Below are 17195 nucleotides of genomic sequence, written 5' to 3' on the forward strand. Positions count from 1 at the left end.
GATATATGAACCAATCGTTTGACGAAAATAGAAATGAAACGCCCGACACAGAAAGACTTGTTTATTTCCGATTATAGTAAAACGTAACAAAGAATAAAAGACAACTCGCCACGTCCAGTCCTCTCACCACAGTTTGGAAACCAGCTCGGCCAGTTTCGACCAGATCTCCCGGAAAATCGTACCGATAACGCCTTCGAACGAGGCCCGACGCCCGGCCGCCCCGACTTTTTGTACGTGGTGAGCGCCCCCTGCCGGCACTTTAACTATATAGTTTCTGTGGTCCGTGCCGTGGTCGATCTCGTTCTCCGCGGAGTCTACGTCTCGTTCCCAGCGGCGTCCGCCTTTAAATTTCCCGTTCGTCAATGGGAACGTATTAAAGTCCCGTTTCAAATACAAAATGTCGGCCGGACGCCATGGCCGGAATCTCGCGCTGATCGGCTCGTACCGGCCGAAAGGCCCGTCGTACCTAGTCGACTTTATTCCGGCATCGAGCGCGTTTTCCGGCCGGTCGCGCTTTCGTCTCGCGTAGTCGAAAATCTGAAATGGAAAGTCGAAAAAAATGGCCCTCCTTTTTGTTAAGCCTTAAGTTATTTAACTTACGCTGCAGATCTTTAGTTTTGATTAGTTGTCAAAAGTAGAACATTGTCAAAACAATTGCCAACATAGGTAATATGGTTGCTATCAAGGCAGACTTGACCATTTTTAAACAATATGGCTATTGTCCAGAAATCGAATGTTTAAAGTGAAATATCTCAAAAATGGCTCAATGAAATGTCAATAAACTATATGTTTTTGAAATCAGAAAAAAAAAAGATCTACGATTCAAGCTAATATATATAAGGCACTCCATTTCACAGAAAATAATGTTGCCGTCATGCAGCTTGCGATCGTCGTTTGTTTCTTCTGACATTTGCATAAGTCAATCACGTTGTAATATGTTTTTCGAATTACACTTTCTTGTTGTCGATCGATCCACCGAGCATAATTTCGTAACGACAACACAGCACAGCAAATTTTCAAAATTCTCAAGATCGTTTCGCGATTCTTACCGACGAACATGGCTGCTTGCCGAAGAACTGTCCTATGCACGGTCCTAATTCACCCGACGCCGACAAATACTGCAAACGGCCGTCGCCGGACTCGTCGGAAACGATTTTTTTCGCGATCGGGCGACGTTTGGGCACCTGGACCTCTTCGTCGACGCTCGACGTTTCCAGCAGCTCCGCGAAGAGGTCGTCCGGCGACGACCCCACCTCGGAATCGACGTCCAGGTCGTCCGAATCGAACCACCTGCTTGGCGCGGGTTTCGTGGTCGTCGTCGTCCTTCTTTTCACCTTGAACGGGTCGGCGAGGTCGCGATTCCCGCTTCGTCTCTTGAGCAGGTCCAGGTTGATGTCTCTTTTGACCTTGACAAATGACCGCGACTGACTTGGTTGCCGATCGAAATGTTTTAGCCAGAGCCGCAGAATCCAAACTTTAGTTTTGGTTAGTTCCGACAGACTTTAACAACCCTATAGTGAAAAGGTCGTATCTACTAATGCAAAATATAAGTTTGGTTTTCTATATATTTGTGAATCATCCTGTGTATATGAAAATAATTTAAAATTGTTTCTTTTAGTCTTATGTACAACTTCTGATCTAAATTAATTAATTAATCTTGATCCAGCTACACAATTATGTCTTTTATATGATATGATTCACATAATAAAATGTATTAAAAATAATTGGATAACTTAAAGGATCAAAAGATCATCTTTTCACTTTCCAAAGTGTGATACATCAACTTTGAAGTAAAAGCCATCTCAGTTCAAATGGTGAAACATTGCTAATGTCAGAACCCGTTGTGAATTAAGTTTTTTTTCGAAAATGGTTAAAATTGTGGAAGGACTTTGTCAACATATGTTTGATAAAGATAAAATTGATTATTAGTTCTTAGAGAAATATGAAAAAAAACATTTAAATGGAGCAAATTTTTATATACGTTTTGTTCAACTACTTGAAAGTGAAAGAAAATTTCTTTTTAAAAATACTGTTAACTTTTTATGTGACAAAATTACATCAAATTTGCCTAATTATATTCAAAAATCAGCTGTCTCATATTGTTTTGGTTTTGGATAATTCGGTTTTTATTTATATTGCATTACATATGACTTTTTTTGTTCTGTTCGTGATTTACGAACATTAGATTAAAAAATATACAGGGTGTTCCACTGAAAAAGAGTACATTTTCCTTATTTTGTCCTAAACGCTACATTCAATTGTTTTTCTGTTTTCGCCATGGTCATTGGTAGTAATCTAGTATGACAATTGAATCGACTTTGTATCTCTACTCATAACAAAGTTACCAACGATGACCCTTAATTTAGATCAGCCTGTATAATATTTGACGAGGTTTAAAATAACTGTATATTTCCATCAGTGTTTACTTATGTTTAACTTATTCATTTTTCTATGCTTATAGGTTAAAACAAAAATAAAAAGTAAATTGTAAAACATGAGTCGTATAATATTACTTAATGTCGATATTTAGCCACGAAACAAGAATAAAAGTAGTATGAACACATTTATTTCAAATTCTATGAATACAATTTATGATAAATTGTTGTTGATTCATCAAAAACTAACCAAACCAACAATAACAATCACATATATCCTAAAACCGTACCTTGAAATCTCTAGGCAAGCGCCCTGATTTACCGGCGTTGCCGAGTCTTTCCAACGCCTCCTGGCTGAACGTGTTGTATCGGTAAAAGCTGGCCTTCTCCTCGAGCAAGGCCCGATTAATGTCCCTCTTGATCTCTACTTTCCTGGGCAACGTGATGGTCGCCTTCCGTACGAGCGCGTCCAATTCGGCGTCCGTCAGTTTGACGCGGCGTTCGGCCGCTTTCGCTTGCGCGCGTCTCTTCAGCACGTCCTCCACTTCCTCGACAGTGAGCCTGAAAGTCGACCGAGCGGGCTGCGCTATTTGGAAGGCCTTGAACCGAGTCTCGACGCGCGTCGGCGTCCGGGCTCGTAACTTAGCTCGGCCTCGGTCCGTAGTCGTCAATTCCGAGTCGATTTCGTTTTCGTGCTGGACGCAGGGCGGCATCCTAGCGCCGGCTAGCACGTGAAACGAGATAGACGTTGCGGGAAGCTCGACGGACACGTGGTTGGGGGTTTTCGCGCGTCTTACTACGGGTTTCAACGGGTTTACGTCGTCCGGCGAGTGTAAAACGAGTCGATTCCCGTTTAAATACGTCACGCTGGAACATGGGAGGGGTTGCGACTTAAAGTCCTATCCGTATTTTGTGAAAAAGGTACGCGAACCACTCGAAATCCATCCACCGACAAATATTTAATAAAAGCGTCGACAGCAGCGTCACCTGTTATCCGGTAGCCGCATGAACGTAATGTCTGTCACCCGACTAAATAACTAGCGTCTGCTCCGTCCTTAAGCTCGGCTCTCGTATTCTGTGACATGTGATAATGACGGACGCCTGTCTAAGTTACGTCACGTTAGTTACGTCACTTCGCGATTTCTTATTGTAGACCACTATGGAACTTTCGCAAAAGCGATGTAATTTTATGGTACATCTCACCCTATATAAAGCGTCTTTCACGTCTCGCCGAACTTAAAAGCTACGGCGAACTTTGCTAAATATAAATATTTGTACAGTAATATTTTTATTTAAATATCTGACGCACCCTGTATAATAAACAAAACTGAAAATCAGAAAATTGTAGCTCTCGAAACAGTTTACGATACTGTTTAAATCAAATCTCGTGCCGTTTTTCAAAAAAAAAAAAAAGAGGAAATTTTCAGGATCTCTTAGATTTTTTGCCAAAAAAAAATGTTCGAAGTAGAGGTTTCTTGGCCCATTAATTTTTTAAATAAAGTAAATGATTTTAGCGAAAATATGTGCTTGTGTGATATCCGAAAACCGTAAATACAACAATTAGCCATTTTTTTGATGAATTTTGATTTACGACTAATAATTTACTCATAAAAAAAGCAACTAAAACACCCTGTACATAGTCGAAAAAACGTTTCCAGGGTTCCAAAATTTTGCTGATCGGGTGAATACTTTTCGAGAAAACAATGTTTTTGAAGTCAAAATAACAAAAAAAAAAATTTACAAAAATATTTGGTGATATTTAATTAAGCCGAAATTAATCACGGGCTTGGTTGAAATAGCACTATATTCCACGTTCAAGTATAACTGCACCTTTAACACTTCTTTATAATTAGACATTAATCTGGACCAAAACATTCTCAAGTTTGTAGTAGGCGTAGTAGTAGTAGTATGTATTTTCTAAGCAGGTTTTTTTTTCTCTGGTATTTATTAATTATTATTATTATTATCTATAAAATCCCACATAAAAAATCTATGTTTTTATTTGAAAAATCAGGGTTGATAATGGTTATGCAAGAAAGCGAAACCTTCTTTGTTGAAAGTAATCATTTTAATTTTTTTCAAGTATGTATCTGAAAACCAATTTAACAAAGGCATCGCCGGCAGTGCCACCTGTTATCTGGTAGCCCGGTTAACTAAATAACAATCACCCGAATAAAAAGACACAGTCCGATTTGATGTGCGGAAAGCCAGTGGCGTATCTCGGTAAACTTACGTGGGAGCGTCCGCCGCGGCCGTGAGTGTGTACGTTTGCACTTCCATGGATTTCTCGGCGAAAATGGTGCCCAGCACGACGTGAAGATCGATATCTTCGGTACCGTTGTTGATCGCCATAATGGTCACTGCGCCGCTCCTGGCGAATTCGTCCTGCCTCTTCGCGCAGTGGCAGTAGATCGACAGGGCCGGACCGGCTCGCGATTTCACTTCCAGCACGTGGTTGCCCATCAGTCTCTTGTGAAGCACGGTGAACCAGTAAACCTTCCAACACGCACGATAAGCCTGGGAAAGGGGGGAGGTCGTTCGCCATAGTTACAGGGGTATCGGAATAAGCCAGCTCTTGCGTCGTTAACTGTCTGTAGATCACTTGGTATCCGTTTTTGGCCGCCTTTCCCACTCGCGACGCCCAATCCATGGCGGAATCGAATGTCACTTTCTCGGTAGAGGGCGGTGCGCTGGTCCAAAGGGCGATGCGTTTGGAGGCACCTAAAGTCCGCAGGCCCGCGAAACCGTCGCTATCGTTAGGGGATGTGCTGCAAATAAGGCTGGGTAACTAGAAGCGGCTCTGGAAACGGACATCATTGTTTCGCGGAAATTTCTTCAACTCAATACAACATGTTACACACCGAATCTGCACTTTTTCGGACAAAATCACGTCAAAAACGATGCTGCCATAGAAAATAATATAAGAGTCCATACCGCAGCCGACGAGAATAGCGGCCTGGGCGCGTATTTTCGGTATCGGTGGTCACGTGACCCTAATAGATCCAGGATTGAAATAGACTACATTGCAATAAAATGGTTTCCTAAAGATTTCCTTTAATATTAATTCTCTAAAGGTATTTGGAAACTTATTTTAGTCAGGTATTATTTGTTGTATTAGTATCAAATGTTTTAAATATATTTTTACGATCTACAGTTATTACAAGCTTTTATTTAACATGCAATGCAATGTAGGTGTTATTATCGTCAAATCTTACAATCGATTTTAAACAAACTTTTTTATGTATATTGCATTAGCTCTTCCAAAACATCCATATTATTTAATATTTGCAATTTTTTTGGAACTTCAACCTCAGAGGACACAAAATGCTCTATATGCACTGTAAATATCTTCTATAACAATAGAGCCTAATATAGTTGCCTTAATATCAAATTTCACAAAATTTAAGTATATTTTTCCATTATCTCAAATTAGCACCCACCCATTGTGCAGATTATTACTGTTACTGTAAACTGAATATCTCCCAGTGATGAAAACTTTTTGGCATTTTCTAAGGTTTTTTGTGTCTCTAGGGTTGCTTTCATCGCTGCCTCCTTTTGCTCTGCTTCGACATCAGCTAAATGAACAAATTGGGCTGTGTTTGGGTGAAGTACTTTGGGGCATTCTCGAAAATAGTTGGCACAGCACCTTCCGCTAATTTTGGCCTCTCCTTTAACTAGGCACTTGTCAATCCAAATAACATCTTTCTCTGCAAAATGTTTTATACATACAGCTGGTTTCTTTAATTGCCTAATATCATTAGGTATCTTTCTTAGCCAAACTTGTTTTTGATTCGGGTCAGATGGTAAACTGAAAGTGGAAACGGGTCCCATTTCTTCGGACTTGTAATTTGACCGACACCCAAAAACACAACATCGCGGCATGTTTGCACTGTTCTTTGTACTTTCTGGTACTTGGTTTTTATCACAAATGCCCACGGGTTTTCTCAAACATTTTAGTTATTGATAACACAAAAAATAAAGTTAAAAACCGAGTTTCAATGTTTAAAATACGGCGGTATAACCTACAAACACCGATATCCGAAGACACAACTTTGCGGGCTGCTTGCACTGTTGTTTGTCCAATTTACGTCACATGGCTTTTACTACGAGTCCGCTGGTTTTTAAAACATTCCAGTTATTACTGACACAAAAGAAAACAATAAAAAAACAGAGTTTTAAACAATTTAATACGCCGGTAACCTACATAAACATACATGTTTTCCCAAACCGCAGCCGGACTAACTGAATTTGCTGGATCTATTAGAGTCACGTGACTTTCGCGCGGCAGGGCCGGTCTTTTTCGTCGGCTGCGTCCGTACGCAGTCTCTGCGTTGTTCGACTACGTCATAGTTCGGTCATGGACCGCGGAATATTAACTTACGGTTCCCACATGATTGCAATGACGTCGTCAAAATTGTATTTTTTCTTGCGCAGTGGCGCGTTGCCCTCGGCGAGGCACGCGCTGGCATCGCTTCCCACTATTTTCCACGAACGCGCGGGATATCGTTTCAGCGTTTCGCTCATCACCATCAAATTGTCGACGTAATGCTCACTCTTATTGCCGCAATCTAAAAACGCCGTTTCGTAACATCCAGCGCTATCTGGCGGCCGCGGGTTCACCGTAACCTAGCTGCCAGTGGCAGTCAAACCCGAGCTCGTTCGTGACGTCAAACAGTGGCAACGTTGGTGTGGGATCCCACGAGCCGTCGGATTTCACGTCGACGTCACTGATCCCGAATACCGGCGTCAGATCGGTCGAATCGAACCACTGGTTGACGCCAAGCCATATCGAAGGTGTGATAACGCCGTTTTTTACTTGTTCGGTATCCGAGTAAAACGATTGGTCTTGGTACCTGACCAGTCGCGTCGACGGACCCGCCAGACGGACGTAGGCGGGGCTTAGATATTTAGCCAGTAAGGACGCCTCACTGCCAATGGAAAAAAGGACGGTTTGAACACGAACGCGTAAAAAAACCTGCGAGTTAACCTTAGGTTAAGACCGTTGAATAAAATGGCCGGATCTATGGACACGCTCAAAAACTTATCGCTCACTTTATTGAGCACCCTCACGCCGTTAACACTGCAGAGGACTTCCTCGCTCTCTGCCAGGGCTAGGAAGCACGTCACAGAAAAAAAAAAGCACAGTTTTTTTCCTAGAAACATCTTAATTTTTTGTGCCACCGTTAGCACTCTTTGAAACACTGGTTGTTTCGTCGGAACTTGTTGCAAAATTACGTTTGGCAATAGACGCGTCAGCAAATGTAGATTTAAAAATAATAAACAAATTTCGCGTTGTTTTGAGTGGGCATTTGGGTGTCGAAAATATTTTAATAAACAAGTATACGATAATAAAATATCGATTCTCTTTAAATGCAAAGTAAAATTCGAATTTTAAACCGAGCGTGCTATGGGCAATGACGTACCTATTCGAATGAAACCGTCCAAGCTCGTCTACCGGGATTGACAGATACCCCACCACTTTCGTATCTACGGGTAAGGATGGCTGCTGTTCCCGATAGGCCTTCCGTGTTCATCGAAGAAGAATTAAACAGAAAATGGTCGAAATGCATTTCAGACAGCGCGATAAAGTTCGGTAAGTGTCGCTACGCTTTGGCATTTATCTGCACGAGGCGTGTCGCAGATTGAATCGGGTCGGGATTCATGTTATGTTTACGCAATCCGATGGCTTTTAAAGTGAAGTCGGTTTTTGTTTTAGGCGGAGGAGTGTTGCTAGGTTCCGTGTTTTCGCTCCTGTTTTTTAAACGGAGGAGGTGGCCCGTGTTAATAGGAGGCGGCGCGGGGCTTGGTGTCGCCTATTCGAGATGCGAAAATTCTTTGAACGCGATAATTCAAAGCAACTGACATCCCCGTTTATTGTAAATAAGTAGCAACGTTGTAATATAAGTGTAAACTGTTTTTATTTCGCGTAATTTATTTACATCATATTCACGGACTCGCTACAAATTAGTCTTTATCAGGCTCCGTGTGTGGTAACTGAATTTTTCCGAAACGTTTGGGCAAAACAATTTCCAATGCCTCTTTAAACGATTTTCCTTCACTAACCTGCACTAGGATCTCGAATACTGAAACAAAACTCGAAGTTGAATGCCAAAATGAACTCCCGCACATTTACCTTGGTTGATGGTTATGACCTTCCTGTGTTGTAAGCGAAAGTAATCGCCGATGGGTAACTGTCCGTGGGCTATGCCTTGTTCTACGGCTTTGCGGTGGCACAAGCCCTAAAATTACCCACATCATCATCACGGCTAATCTAGACAAAGGTAAAAGTAACTTTATGCGAGTTGTGGTCAACCAAACCACCAATAATGTACACCTTGCCGGGTTCCAGCTGGTTTATCACGTTCTCACTTTCACTGCTCAAATAGACGAGCTTGTCTTTCGGAAAAACGTCGAGATAATCGCGTTCGTGAAAGTTAATGTCCCAATTCTCATAACCGTGGTGCCGGGTCATTTCCTCTTTACTGCGTCCGCCAAAGCTGGTGAGGTGGAGCTGCATCGGCTGGCGAGCTCTCCTATTCACCGTATACACTCTGAGCACTTGTTTTATAGCCTTGGCCATGTCCTACGCAACAAGCATTCCATATTACCTCCTTACCGTCAGGAGAGTAAAAAGAACCTAACCTTGTCAATCATTAAATGATCAAAACTTAGGTCGATGCACACGGCAATATCGCAAGAGCTCTTTACCATTTTCTTGCGTTTCAGTTCTTTTCTACTGGGACCTATGTCGATGTTGTGCAGTTTGGCAAAGCTCCGTTTTTCCTTGGACCGCTGCTTTTCTAAGGCGCGCTTTTTTCGCTTGATCTCGTCCCATTTCAGGGATTTGTGGTATTTTTTCAGTTGTTTCTTGCTCAGCTTGGAGATTTCCACGCCGTTGAAAAGCTTTTCCGATTCCATCTCGTGCGTCGCAAGATTTATTTAAAATCATACACGCAAAAAGTTTCAGACCATAGAACAGTTGTCAGTGGTTGCTGTTCCACAAATTCGACAAATTATGAGATAGCTAATAAAAAAACTAATAGTTTTCTTAATCCAGTATACTTTATTCGCTTCTTTTTGTTCTGCGGTGAAAGAGAGTCCTACGTTATACATAGAACCAGATTGCGTAAGTCACAGATCACTACTGTATAATGAGCCTGCTCCCATGGACTATATATTTTTTTTGGATCGACGATTCAGGAGGCGTTAAAAATAAATACAGCGTTTCGGTAGACTTTTTTTATTTATATACAAATCAAAATTATTGGAACAGTACATTGCGTGTTTATCTTGTTTGCTATGACGTCATCGATTTTCATGGCGTTTCTTTAAAACAGAGTTGGTCACTGACCACAAACTATATTTTTTAAGGAATAAACGGTTACATAAGGGTGCGTTCACGCGGCTTCGCCTTCTCCTTCCTCTTCGGCGGACGCGGTAAGGAGAGTGATGAGGGCTTGTGTGTCTATTCTGCCGTTGTCGTCGATTTCCATCGCGTCGAAAGCGTCGTCGACCTCTTTCGACGAAAACTTATCGCCCCACGTCATCAGAGCGTGACGGAATTTTTCGCTGTCGATGGTACCGCTCTCGTCGAAGGACTTGAACGCCGCGACGACTACCTCGTCGTCATCGGTACCGCCGGAGTCGGCCATACGGCTACCGAACAGTCCCAACAACTGGGTGAAGTTGATCGGTCCTGGTGCCTCGCGGATCATCTCGTCCAGTTCCTTCTCGTTGGCGATTTTGCCGACCGCGTCGAAAGTGGCCCTTAGATCTTCCTTACTGATGATGCCGTCCTTGTCGTGGTCCATCAGCTGGAACGCCTCTTTGAATTCGGCCACCTGGGCCTGCGAGAACATCGAGAACACATTGGATCCCGAACGTTTCGCCTTCTTCGACGAGCTCTTCGACGAAGTGCGTGTTTCGGCAGCTGGGGCTGCAGCCGGGGCCGGCGCGTCACCTCCCTCTTCCTTCTTCTTCTTCTTCACCTTCTTTTCCTTGTCCGCCTAAAACCAAAATAGCGATTGGTTATAAAAGAAAAAAACAAAACGAAACGAGAAGGCTCCTAAAATTTAAAAGGCGCTAATTGTTTGACAGTGCGCCAATGTTGCCGGCTGTTCTAAATTATTAACTTATTTGTTAGTTTTTGTTGTTCTGTTGTTGAGAAAAGAGAGCATATACTTGTTTCTACTATTATTGAAAAATACATAAGTGGGACAGAAAGAAGATGAAAAATTTCTTCGACGGACGTCGGTAATGGGCGAATGATCGTAGTAGATTGTGCAACGTAAATTCTATGGTTTGGACAATTTTTGCTTCGCTTATTTAAGTAAATTTTTACTATATCTGTTATTTGAAGCTATAAGAAATAACTTTTTCCCTTACCAATTAAGGCTTTCGTTGTGAAGTATCAAATGCACTTAATATTTTAGGTTATAAATGTAAAAATAACATGATGGGCTTTTATTTCGGCGTCCTTGCACATTCTCACCATTTAAATGTGTTTGTTTTAGTCATTTCTTTTGTGTTTCTTTTAGGGCAACATGAACAGACAATTACAGCTCATCGAAGAAGCAGATTTAACTGATCAATTCTTTTTTAAAAGAACTGAAGTGAAGTGTTCTTCCGTATTTGAGACTAAATAAAGTACACTGCTTTGTGATTTAAAAAAAATGAAGTTAACCTAACATTCTAACAAAACGTCAACGAAACAACAACGCGAGCAAAAATGTGCGAGTGCCGAGAGTGTGGCGTCACCGCGTGCCTCGCGAACCCCATACTTTCGGACCTCGATGTCATGTGCGCCACACTTTTCACGAAACGTTTTACAACAGTCCAAATCCGAAAATAGCAATTCCGATTACCTGGACGTCCCGCGTCCGCCATCTTGTATTATTACGTCACGCGCCTGGAAATGGAACTAACGGCATATTCATATTTATATTACGGATGCTCTATATAGGTATTGCGAACACCCGAGTCTTTTAATTTTTGAATTTAAATGCGCTGGGTGATTTATAAATTATGTTTTATTGTGCTCCCTTATCAGTAAGTAGACCAATTTTGGCCTTTGTTTTATATTATTATATTTTTCCGGCACTGCAGTTAAGCATATAATTTAAAAAAGAATTCCGCTTGTAAAGCACGTCTTTGATATATAGTCCTTCAATAATGGATCACCATAATCAATATAGAACATCACCGGTGCACCAAGTTCACTAAATTCGATACACGATCACCAGGGAAACGCTTACCATTGTGCTTTAGTTCACCAGCTGCAACGACTGCGATAATCTCGATCGGCCGCGGGTCTTAAATAACTTCGGGCGTCGCGACGCCAGCCCGACGCCCGGACCTTATATAGGTCCCGCCAAGAATAGCCGGCTCAGATTTGCCTATAGCCTCTCTTAACGGATCTACTGTCCTAGGAAAAACTTGTTGGCGTAGTCACGCGGGTGTGAAACATAAGGGTGTTATTATACAGGGTGTTTTCTAATTGAACTTGAACTTGAAACTTCATATGAACACATCTCCTAAACGTCTTAACTTTTGACATACAGGGCGGTAAATATTTTCAAAAATATAATATATTTTTTTTAATATCTGCAATATCACTTTAGAAATTTTAATGAAATTTGGCACAAATGTACTGCGTATCAAGAGGCATCATTTAGTGTAAAGTCTGTTCATAGATATAAGAACTGATACGAATTAAGGAAAGACCCGGGCAAGCTGAAAGAATGAAATATGGCCGAACAGGTCCGTACTTTAATTAGAATTTAATTATATGGGGTTATGTTAGGAAAGATACTAAACAATATTTATTTATTTATGTATGTATTTATGTTTAAATCTAAAATAAAATTACAAATTATTTTTATTACCTACTTAAATTACTTAAAATTATTCACATAATATATCAGTATCACTATCGCTATCATCGCCTGCTCTAATTATTATTTGTTCTGTATTAATTGCAATATGGATATACGATTGTTCTGATTTTTCTATATGCTTAACAGAATTTGCCGAACTTTGTGGAGGGATGTTAAAAACTTCGGTTTGTATAAGTTTGAGGACATTGGAGTTAAGACGGGGAAAAACATTGTTACGACGATGGCAGATTTCAGTTGGTGCCAGACATGTTCGATGGGATTAAATATACAGAGGTAAGGTAAATATATGCCCTAGATTTTTTGCATAATTATAACAGACGTATTCCTTTTGTAGGTTCAAGCTTTGTAGAACCTCAGTTAATTGCTTTTTGGTATAATCTTAGTGAAAATGAATGTCGTTATTATACATGTAGTTTTGGATTGTTGCTTTTGTGTCACATGAGGAAGGGGTTTTAGTCAACTGTGTACTGTGATAACTTGCATTCTCCATTACAATTACGCTATCAGGAGGAATGCTATATCGAGTACTTGTGACAGAGTTTAAATACAAACTTATTGCGAATTCTTTAAATTCTTTACTACCAAAAGCCATGTTATCAGAAACAATCTCAGAAGTATGTGTAGAAAAAATAGATTTGAGTTCTGATATTATTACTGAGGTGGTTTTACTTTTAAGAGGAATTATCTCAAGCCGATTACTATGATAGTCCATATTGAAAAATAATCTTACCAGCATATGTTTCTAAGAAATGTAACTTTTGGTTAGTTGTATTAAAGGTTCTTTCTTCGTCTTCTTTTGATAATCCTGGCCAATAAAATAACCTTCTAGCTCTAACTTTTGAACTTTTCTATGCCGCAATGACCCACACGTAATCATCTTAAGCCAATTACTATGGTAGTCTTATTGAAAGATAATTCTTACCAGCATAGGTTAAAATATCAGCTGCGACTTTCAGAAATGGAACTGTTGCTCTTTCATATTGTATTAAAGGTTCTTTTACAACACTCTTACTATACAAGTTATACATTTTCATACAACTGGCGAATAAAATAACTTTGTAGTTATAACCTGAGACTTTTCTATGTCGAAATGACCAACACGTAATTCAGTGAACATTTTTAATCTATGGTTTGAGTTTTGATATTATTTATGAGGTAGTTTTAATTTTAAGAAGAATTCTCTCAAGCCATAGTATTGAAAGATAATCCTTACCAGTATATATTAAAATATCAGCTGCGACTTGAAGAAATGGAACTTTTGATTTTTCATGTTGTATTAAAGGTTCTTTCTTCTTCTTCTTTCTATAGTCCTGGTCCATAAAATAACCTTCTAGCTCTAGCCTAAGACTTTTCTATGCCGAAATGACCCACGCGTAATTTAGGTAACTTTTTTAATCTAAGGGCCTTCGGACCTACTAGTCGACAACCAAGAAGCATTACATCTCGATGCACAAATAAATTATCTTTAAAAGCAATAAAACAGTAACTTGTTAGTAAAGGTACGTTTAATGGAACATATTTTGGGCTTAAGGTACGTATCAAATGTTCGACTAGAATATTTGGGCATTCGAATCACTCGTAATGGTCTGGCGTGGTAACCTGCAATAGGGGAGCGCGTTCCGCGCCATCTTGCGGCGTCTCGAAACAAGTCGGCAGAGCCAGCTCGGATTTGTTCGGGCTGCTCGGAGCCGAAATCGCATGGTACTGACGGGGTACGACGAGCAGATGGCAGCACAGGGCGGGAACGCTGCGGCACACGGCCGACTTGCCCCCAGCCCCGCCGTCGAGGCGACGTTCCGTCGGCGTTGCCGCGTTGAACAGGTTTTCCATGCACGGACAGGACATCGTCATCGGCACATGTTGGGCATCGAGAGAAGGCTGCCAATGGAAAATGTCAAATATTTGTTCCATGTACAGCGTGTTTTCTGTCAATGTCAATAATTAAGAAGGCGATTTTTGGGTCCATTTGTTTCTAAAGAAATTTAATTTATTGATTTTTTTAGATTTAAAAAAAATGAAGACCTCTTCTCTGTATGTTAATATGACAGCATGCAGAGGATTATTTTCAGTATTATTTCTTACTTAAGTAAATGTCTAGGTTAGAGTTTTAGAAGCGGATTTGCCTATCCCAGATAGCACACAAAATACCACATCTACGTAAAAAAATTATAAAAACTCAAAAATAATATATTTTTTTATAAGATCCCATTTGACAACACTGTTCGGCTGCAACTACTCGCGGTCGTGCCGTGCCGGACTCGCTCGAGTCTCGTCGGCTTCTCCTCCGTCTCGTCGTCCGCCATCTTTTCAGCCTTGTTTTTGTTGGCGGTGTAAGGCGTCTACTTTGAGTATTTTGTGTGCTGTGCTTACTGCTTGTGTAGTCTACCAACATCATGCCTTGTTTTTTATTATTTTGCTAGGTCAATGAGATAGCAAGCTCTGACCCCGCTGATTTCAAATGAACTTGCAATGAAATTTAGTTGGTTGGGCATGAAGAAAAAGGAGACATTTTCAAAATTCATTTTAGCCATACAAAACTAATTTTTTTTTATTTAAGTAAGCAATTTTGGAGAAAATTCCCCAGAAAAAAAAAAATTTTAATTATATAATATGGTTAGTATATTTTTTTCTTAAAATGGATGCGAGAATCAGCCCCCGAAAAACAAAGTATTAATTTTAGGAATCACCCTGCATAAAATACAATTTTCATATTAAAATGGTTGTTGGGTTAATCCATGAAAACGTTTTTCCTATTTTTGAAGGCTGTTTCATGGTGATAGAATCTGATATACTGTGGACGTTCCAATTAGTAACATCGTATATCGTTTTATAGACGTCCTTGTGCTATGGGGGATATTGCTAGAAGTAATACATTTAATCCAGAATTGAATGCGGATCACGCATGACGGCGCGCCTGCGCAGTAAGCGGTAGTGTTGCAGTAAGACAATATTTAATTCACACATTTAATAACAGATGGGCAGGTCGCGGCAGACCTCAACTATGGCCCCCTAGATCCCCAGATTTAAATAGTTTTTCGACAAAGGTTGTTATTTATTTAATTTATTAACAGACAGTTCTGTTAAAAATTATTAATAGTAGGTAGTGTTTTCTTTTTTAAATAAGAATTTATCTTGTTAGGATGGTATGTTATTTGCATTTGTGCCAAATATATTTTATTTTTGAAAACTTTACCATTCTGTGTCTCAAAAGTTAAGACGTTCATATTTTTAGATGAAGTTTTCTTTTTATAATGGACTCAGAAATCGTGTTTTTGACTTTTTCTACTAAGAATTCAGGAATGTAATTGAGCTTGTGAAGTGGAGCCACATAATGAGCAGAACATGGTCGATGAAATAGTAGCAAGGAATGTAGGAATTTTAAATTATGTTGGTCTTACGAATCCAAACAAAAAGAGTTAAACAATACTCTTACTGATTTTAATTAATTCATTACCGAAGAATTTTTACGTTTTTTAAATCCTTTTATTTAAAAAACCACTTCCTTCCTGCTCTATGACCGGATAATCTAAGCAAGACACATTTTTGATATATTTTAGATGCGCTATATCTATCTCTATGGATGCTATTTTTTGACCAGTTGGGTAATGGTTTCGAGAAATTGAACCTAGCCGAGTAATTATATGGTCAGCATACCATCAGCAGCAGCTGATTGCTGCGCAGAACCTTTCCATGGCCGGCTGCGAACCTGAGCTTCTTCGAACTCTCGAAGGACGTGCACCGGGATATGCCGGGATTCGTTTTGTTCTTCAACGAGCTCCTGATCACTGCGCGGTAACCTGAAAACAAGCAAAATAAATAAGAAGAAGAAAAAAGAAAAAATTTTCACGAAATTACTTATGTTCACAGGACAGTTGTTTCGACAACACCGTGTTTTTATCAAATGTAATATTTACAAACTACCTGCTACTATATATACCGAAAATTGACATTAAAACGTTAATTAACGTTGTTGTGAGAAGTTAAGTTCAATAAAGGACAGGTATTTAAATCTAATCGATCGTTAAGCAATACATTTGAATGTCTCATTTTGTTAATCTCCATGGCTTCCAATAAATTTAGTTTTCTACTTTTTGTGGCTGTAAGTCAAATATCCAAATTGTCGTTAAAATGAGTTTAAGTGTGTAGCCTAATTAGAATCTTGACTATTGTTTTTAAACCCTTTTTTATGTTCGTTAATGCGTTTTTTGAAGGATGTACCTGTTTGTCCAATATAAATTTTAGGACAAGATCTGCATTTCAACCTGTAGACCCCGGATTTTTGAGATTTTCCTATTGTGTTGTTAGTTCCGAAAGCTATTTTTAGACCACATTTTGACAAATGTTTTGAAACTTTTTCACTAGGTTCTCCTATCTATGTAATTGTTCGTGTTCTGTATTAGGTTTCGGATAAATAGAGTTTACTGTTGTCTTGGTTTGTTTTTATTTATAGTTTTATCGATAATGGACGGATTGTAGCCGTTGTTCAGTGCAATTTGCTTAATGATGTTAAGTTCTTTGTTGTAATTTTCTGCTGAGAGCGGCGTATTAAGAAGTCTGTGTATAAAAGAGTGAAATGCAGCCATTTTGTGTGTATAAGGGTGATTTGAGATGTTATGTATGACTGTGTCCGTGTGTGAAGGTTTATGGTAAATGGAAAAATCTAAGTTGTTTTCCGTTTTCGTAATAGTTAAGTCTAAAAAATTAATCGATTTATCCTGTTCAATCTCGATAGTGAATTATATACGATTATGTAATGAGTCTATCTAATTTAAAAAAGAATTCAATTGTCTGTCCGTTCCAACAAAGCAAGCAAAGACATCATCCACGTATCTATAACGCCATAGAAAATTTTTACTTAAAGGATGTCGGCTAACAAAGGACGAAGTGGGTTTCCCATAATCAAACCTTCCTTAGAGATGTAAAT

At 39.7% G+C, this 17195-nt stretch overlaps 6 protein-coding genes and 1 long non-coding RNA gene across 13 annotated transcripts in view; 2 read left to right on the plus strand and 5 right to left on the minus strand.

Annotated features, from left to right (window-relative positions):
* Window positions 1-60: 60 nt before the first annotated feature.
* Window positions 61-7077, minus strand: LOC132703947 (uncharacterized). Of its 3 annotated transcripts, none has more exons than XM_060673523.1 (6): window positions 6757-7077; window positions 4927-5143; window positions 4609-4871; window positions 2666-2936; window positions 1050-1406; window positions 61-537 (listed from the first exon to the last, which is right to left on the minus strand). In XM_060673523.1, the coding sequence occupies exons 1-6, from the start codon at window positions 6903-6905 to the stop codon at window positions 124-126; spliced, it is 1671 nt and encodes a 556-aa protein (XP_060529506.1). In that variant the 5' UTR covers window positions 6906-7077; the 3' UTR covers window positions 61-123. The 3 variants fall into 3 exon arrangements, with proteins under 3 accessions (XP_060529506.1, XP_060529504.1, XP_060529505.1); XM_060673521.1 differs by having other exon boundaries at window positions 2666-3242; window positions 6757-7073; XM_060673522.1 differs by lacking the exon at window positions 6757-7077 and adding an exon at window positions 5237-6731 and having other exon boundaries at window positions 2666-3242; window positions 4927-5175.
* LOC132703216 (uncharacterized) lies at window positions 6973-7538 on the minus strand. The gene is made up of 2 exons (XM_060672343.1): window positions 7363-7538; window positions 6973-7303 (listed from the first exon to the last, which is right to left on the minus strand). Exons 1-2 carry the CDS (start codon window positions 7536-7538, stop codon window positions 6973-6975), a joined length of 507 nt encoding a protein of 168 aa, XP_060528326.1.
* A 272-nt stretch (window positions 7539-7810) lies between these two features.
* Window positions 7811-8291, plus strand: LOC132704147 (MICOS complex subunit Mic10-like). The gene is made up of 2 exons (XM_060673961.1): window positions 7811-7968; window positions 8092-8291. Exons 1-2 carry the CDS (start codon window positions 7875-7877, stop codon window positions 8235-8237), a joined length of 240 nt encoding a protein of 79 aa, XP_060529944.1. The 5' UTR covers window positions 7811-7874; the 3' UTR covers window positions 8238-8291.
* On the minus strand, window positions 8286-9449 carry LOC132704145 (tRNA methyltransferase 10 homolog A). Of its 3 annotated transcripts, none has more exons than XM_060673958.1 (4): window positions 9018-9449; window positions 8710-8958; window positions 8509-8614; window positions 8286-8458 (listed from the first exon to the last, which is right to left on the minus strand). In XM_060673958.1, exons 1-4 carry the CDS (start codon window positions 9291-9293, stop codon window positions 8340-8342), a joined length of 750 nt encoding a protein of 249 aa, XP_060529941.1. In that variant the 5' UTR covers window positions 9294-9449; the 3' UTR covers window positions 8286-8339. The 3 variants fall into 3 exon arrangements, with proteins under 3 accessions (XP_060529941.1, XP_060529939.1, XP_060529942.1); XM_060673956.1 differs by having other exon boundaries at window positions 8668-8958; XM_060673959.1 differs by having other exon boundaries at window positions 8418-8458; window positions 8509-8666.
* A 269-nt stretch (window positions 9450-9718) lies between these two features.
* On the minus strand, window positions 9719-11769 carry LOC132704146 (myosin regulatory light chain 2). Its single transcript, XM_060673960.1, has 2 exons — window positions 11630-11769; window positions 9719-10381 (listed from the first exon to the last, which is right to left on the minus strand). The coding sequence occupies exons 1-2, from the start codon at window positions 11630-11632 to the stop codon at window positions 9773-9775; spliced, it is 612 nt and encodes a 203-aa protein (XP_060529943.1). The 5' UTR covers window positions 11633-11769; the 3' UTR covers window positions 9719-9772.
* A 15-nt stretch (window positions 11770-11784) lies between these two features.
* LOC132704148 (uncharacterized) lies at window positions 11785-13846 on the plus strand. 2 transcript variants are annotated; one of them, XR_009619237.1, is made up of 4 exons: window positions 11785-11939; window positions 11996-12134; window positions 12398-12544; window positions 12606-13846. It is a non-coding gene; the product is annotated as an uncharacterized LOC132704148 (long non-coding RNA). The 2 variants fall into 2 exon arrangements; XR_009619238.1 differs by having other exon boundaries at window positions 11804-11939; window positions 12398-12549; window positions 12606-12720.
* The window catches only part of LOC132704144 (guanylate cyclase 32E), a 47043-nt gene continuing 43691 nt past the window's right edge, over window positions 13844-17195 (minus strand). For both annotated transcript variants that reach the window (XM_060673955.1, XM_060673954.1), the window contains 2 exons: window positions 15926-16068; window positions 13844-14149 (listed from right to left, as the gene is read on the minus strand). In XM_060673955.1, coding sequence (XP_060529938.1) covers window positions 13844-14149; window positions 15926-16068 — 449 coding nt within the window. The remainder of the gene's footprint in view (window positions 14150-15925; window positions 16069-17195) is intronic.

This window comes from Cylas formicarius, unplaced genomic scaffold, assembly GCF_029955315.1.
Source record: "Cylas formicarius isolate icCylForm1 unplaced genomic scaffold, icCylForm1.1 PGA_scaffold_6__28_contigs__length_40554024, whole genome shotgun sequence".
Taxonomy (NCBI): domain Eukaryota; kingdom Metazoa; phylum Arthropoda; class Insecta; order Coleoptera; family Brentidae; genus Cylas; species Cylas formicarius.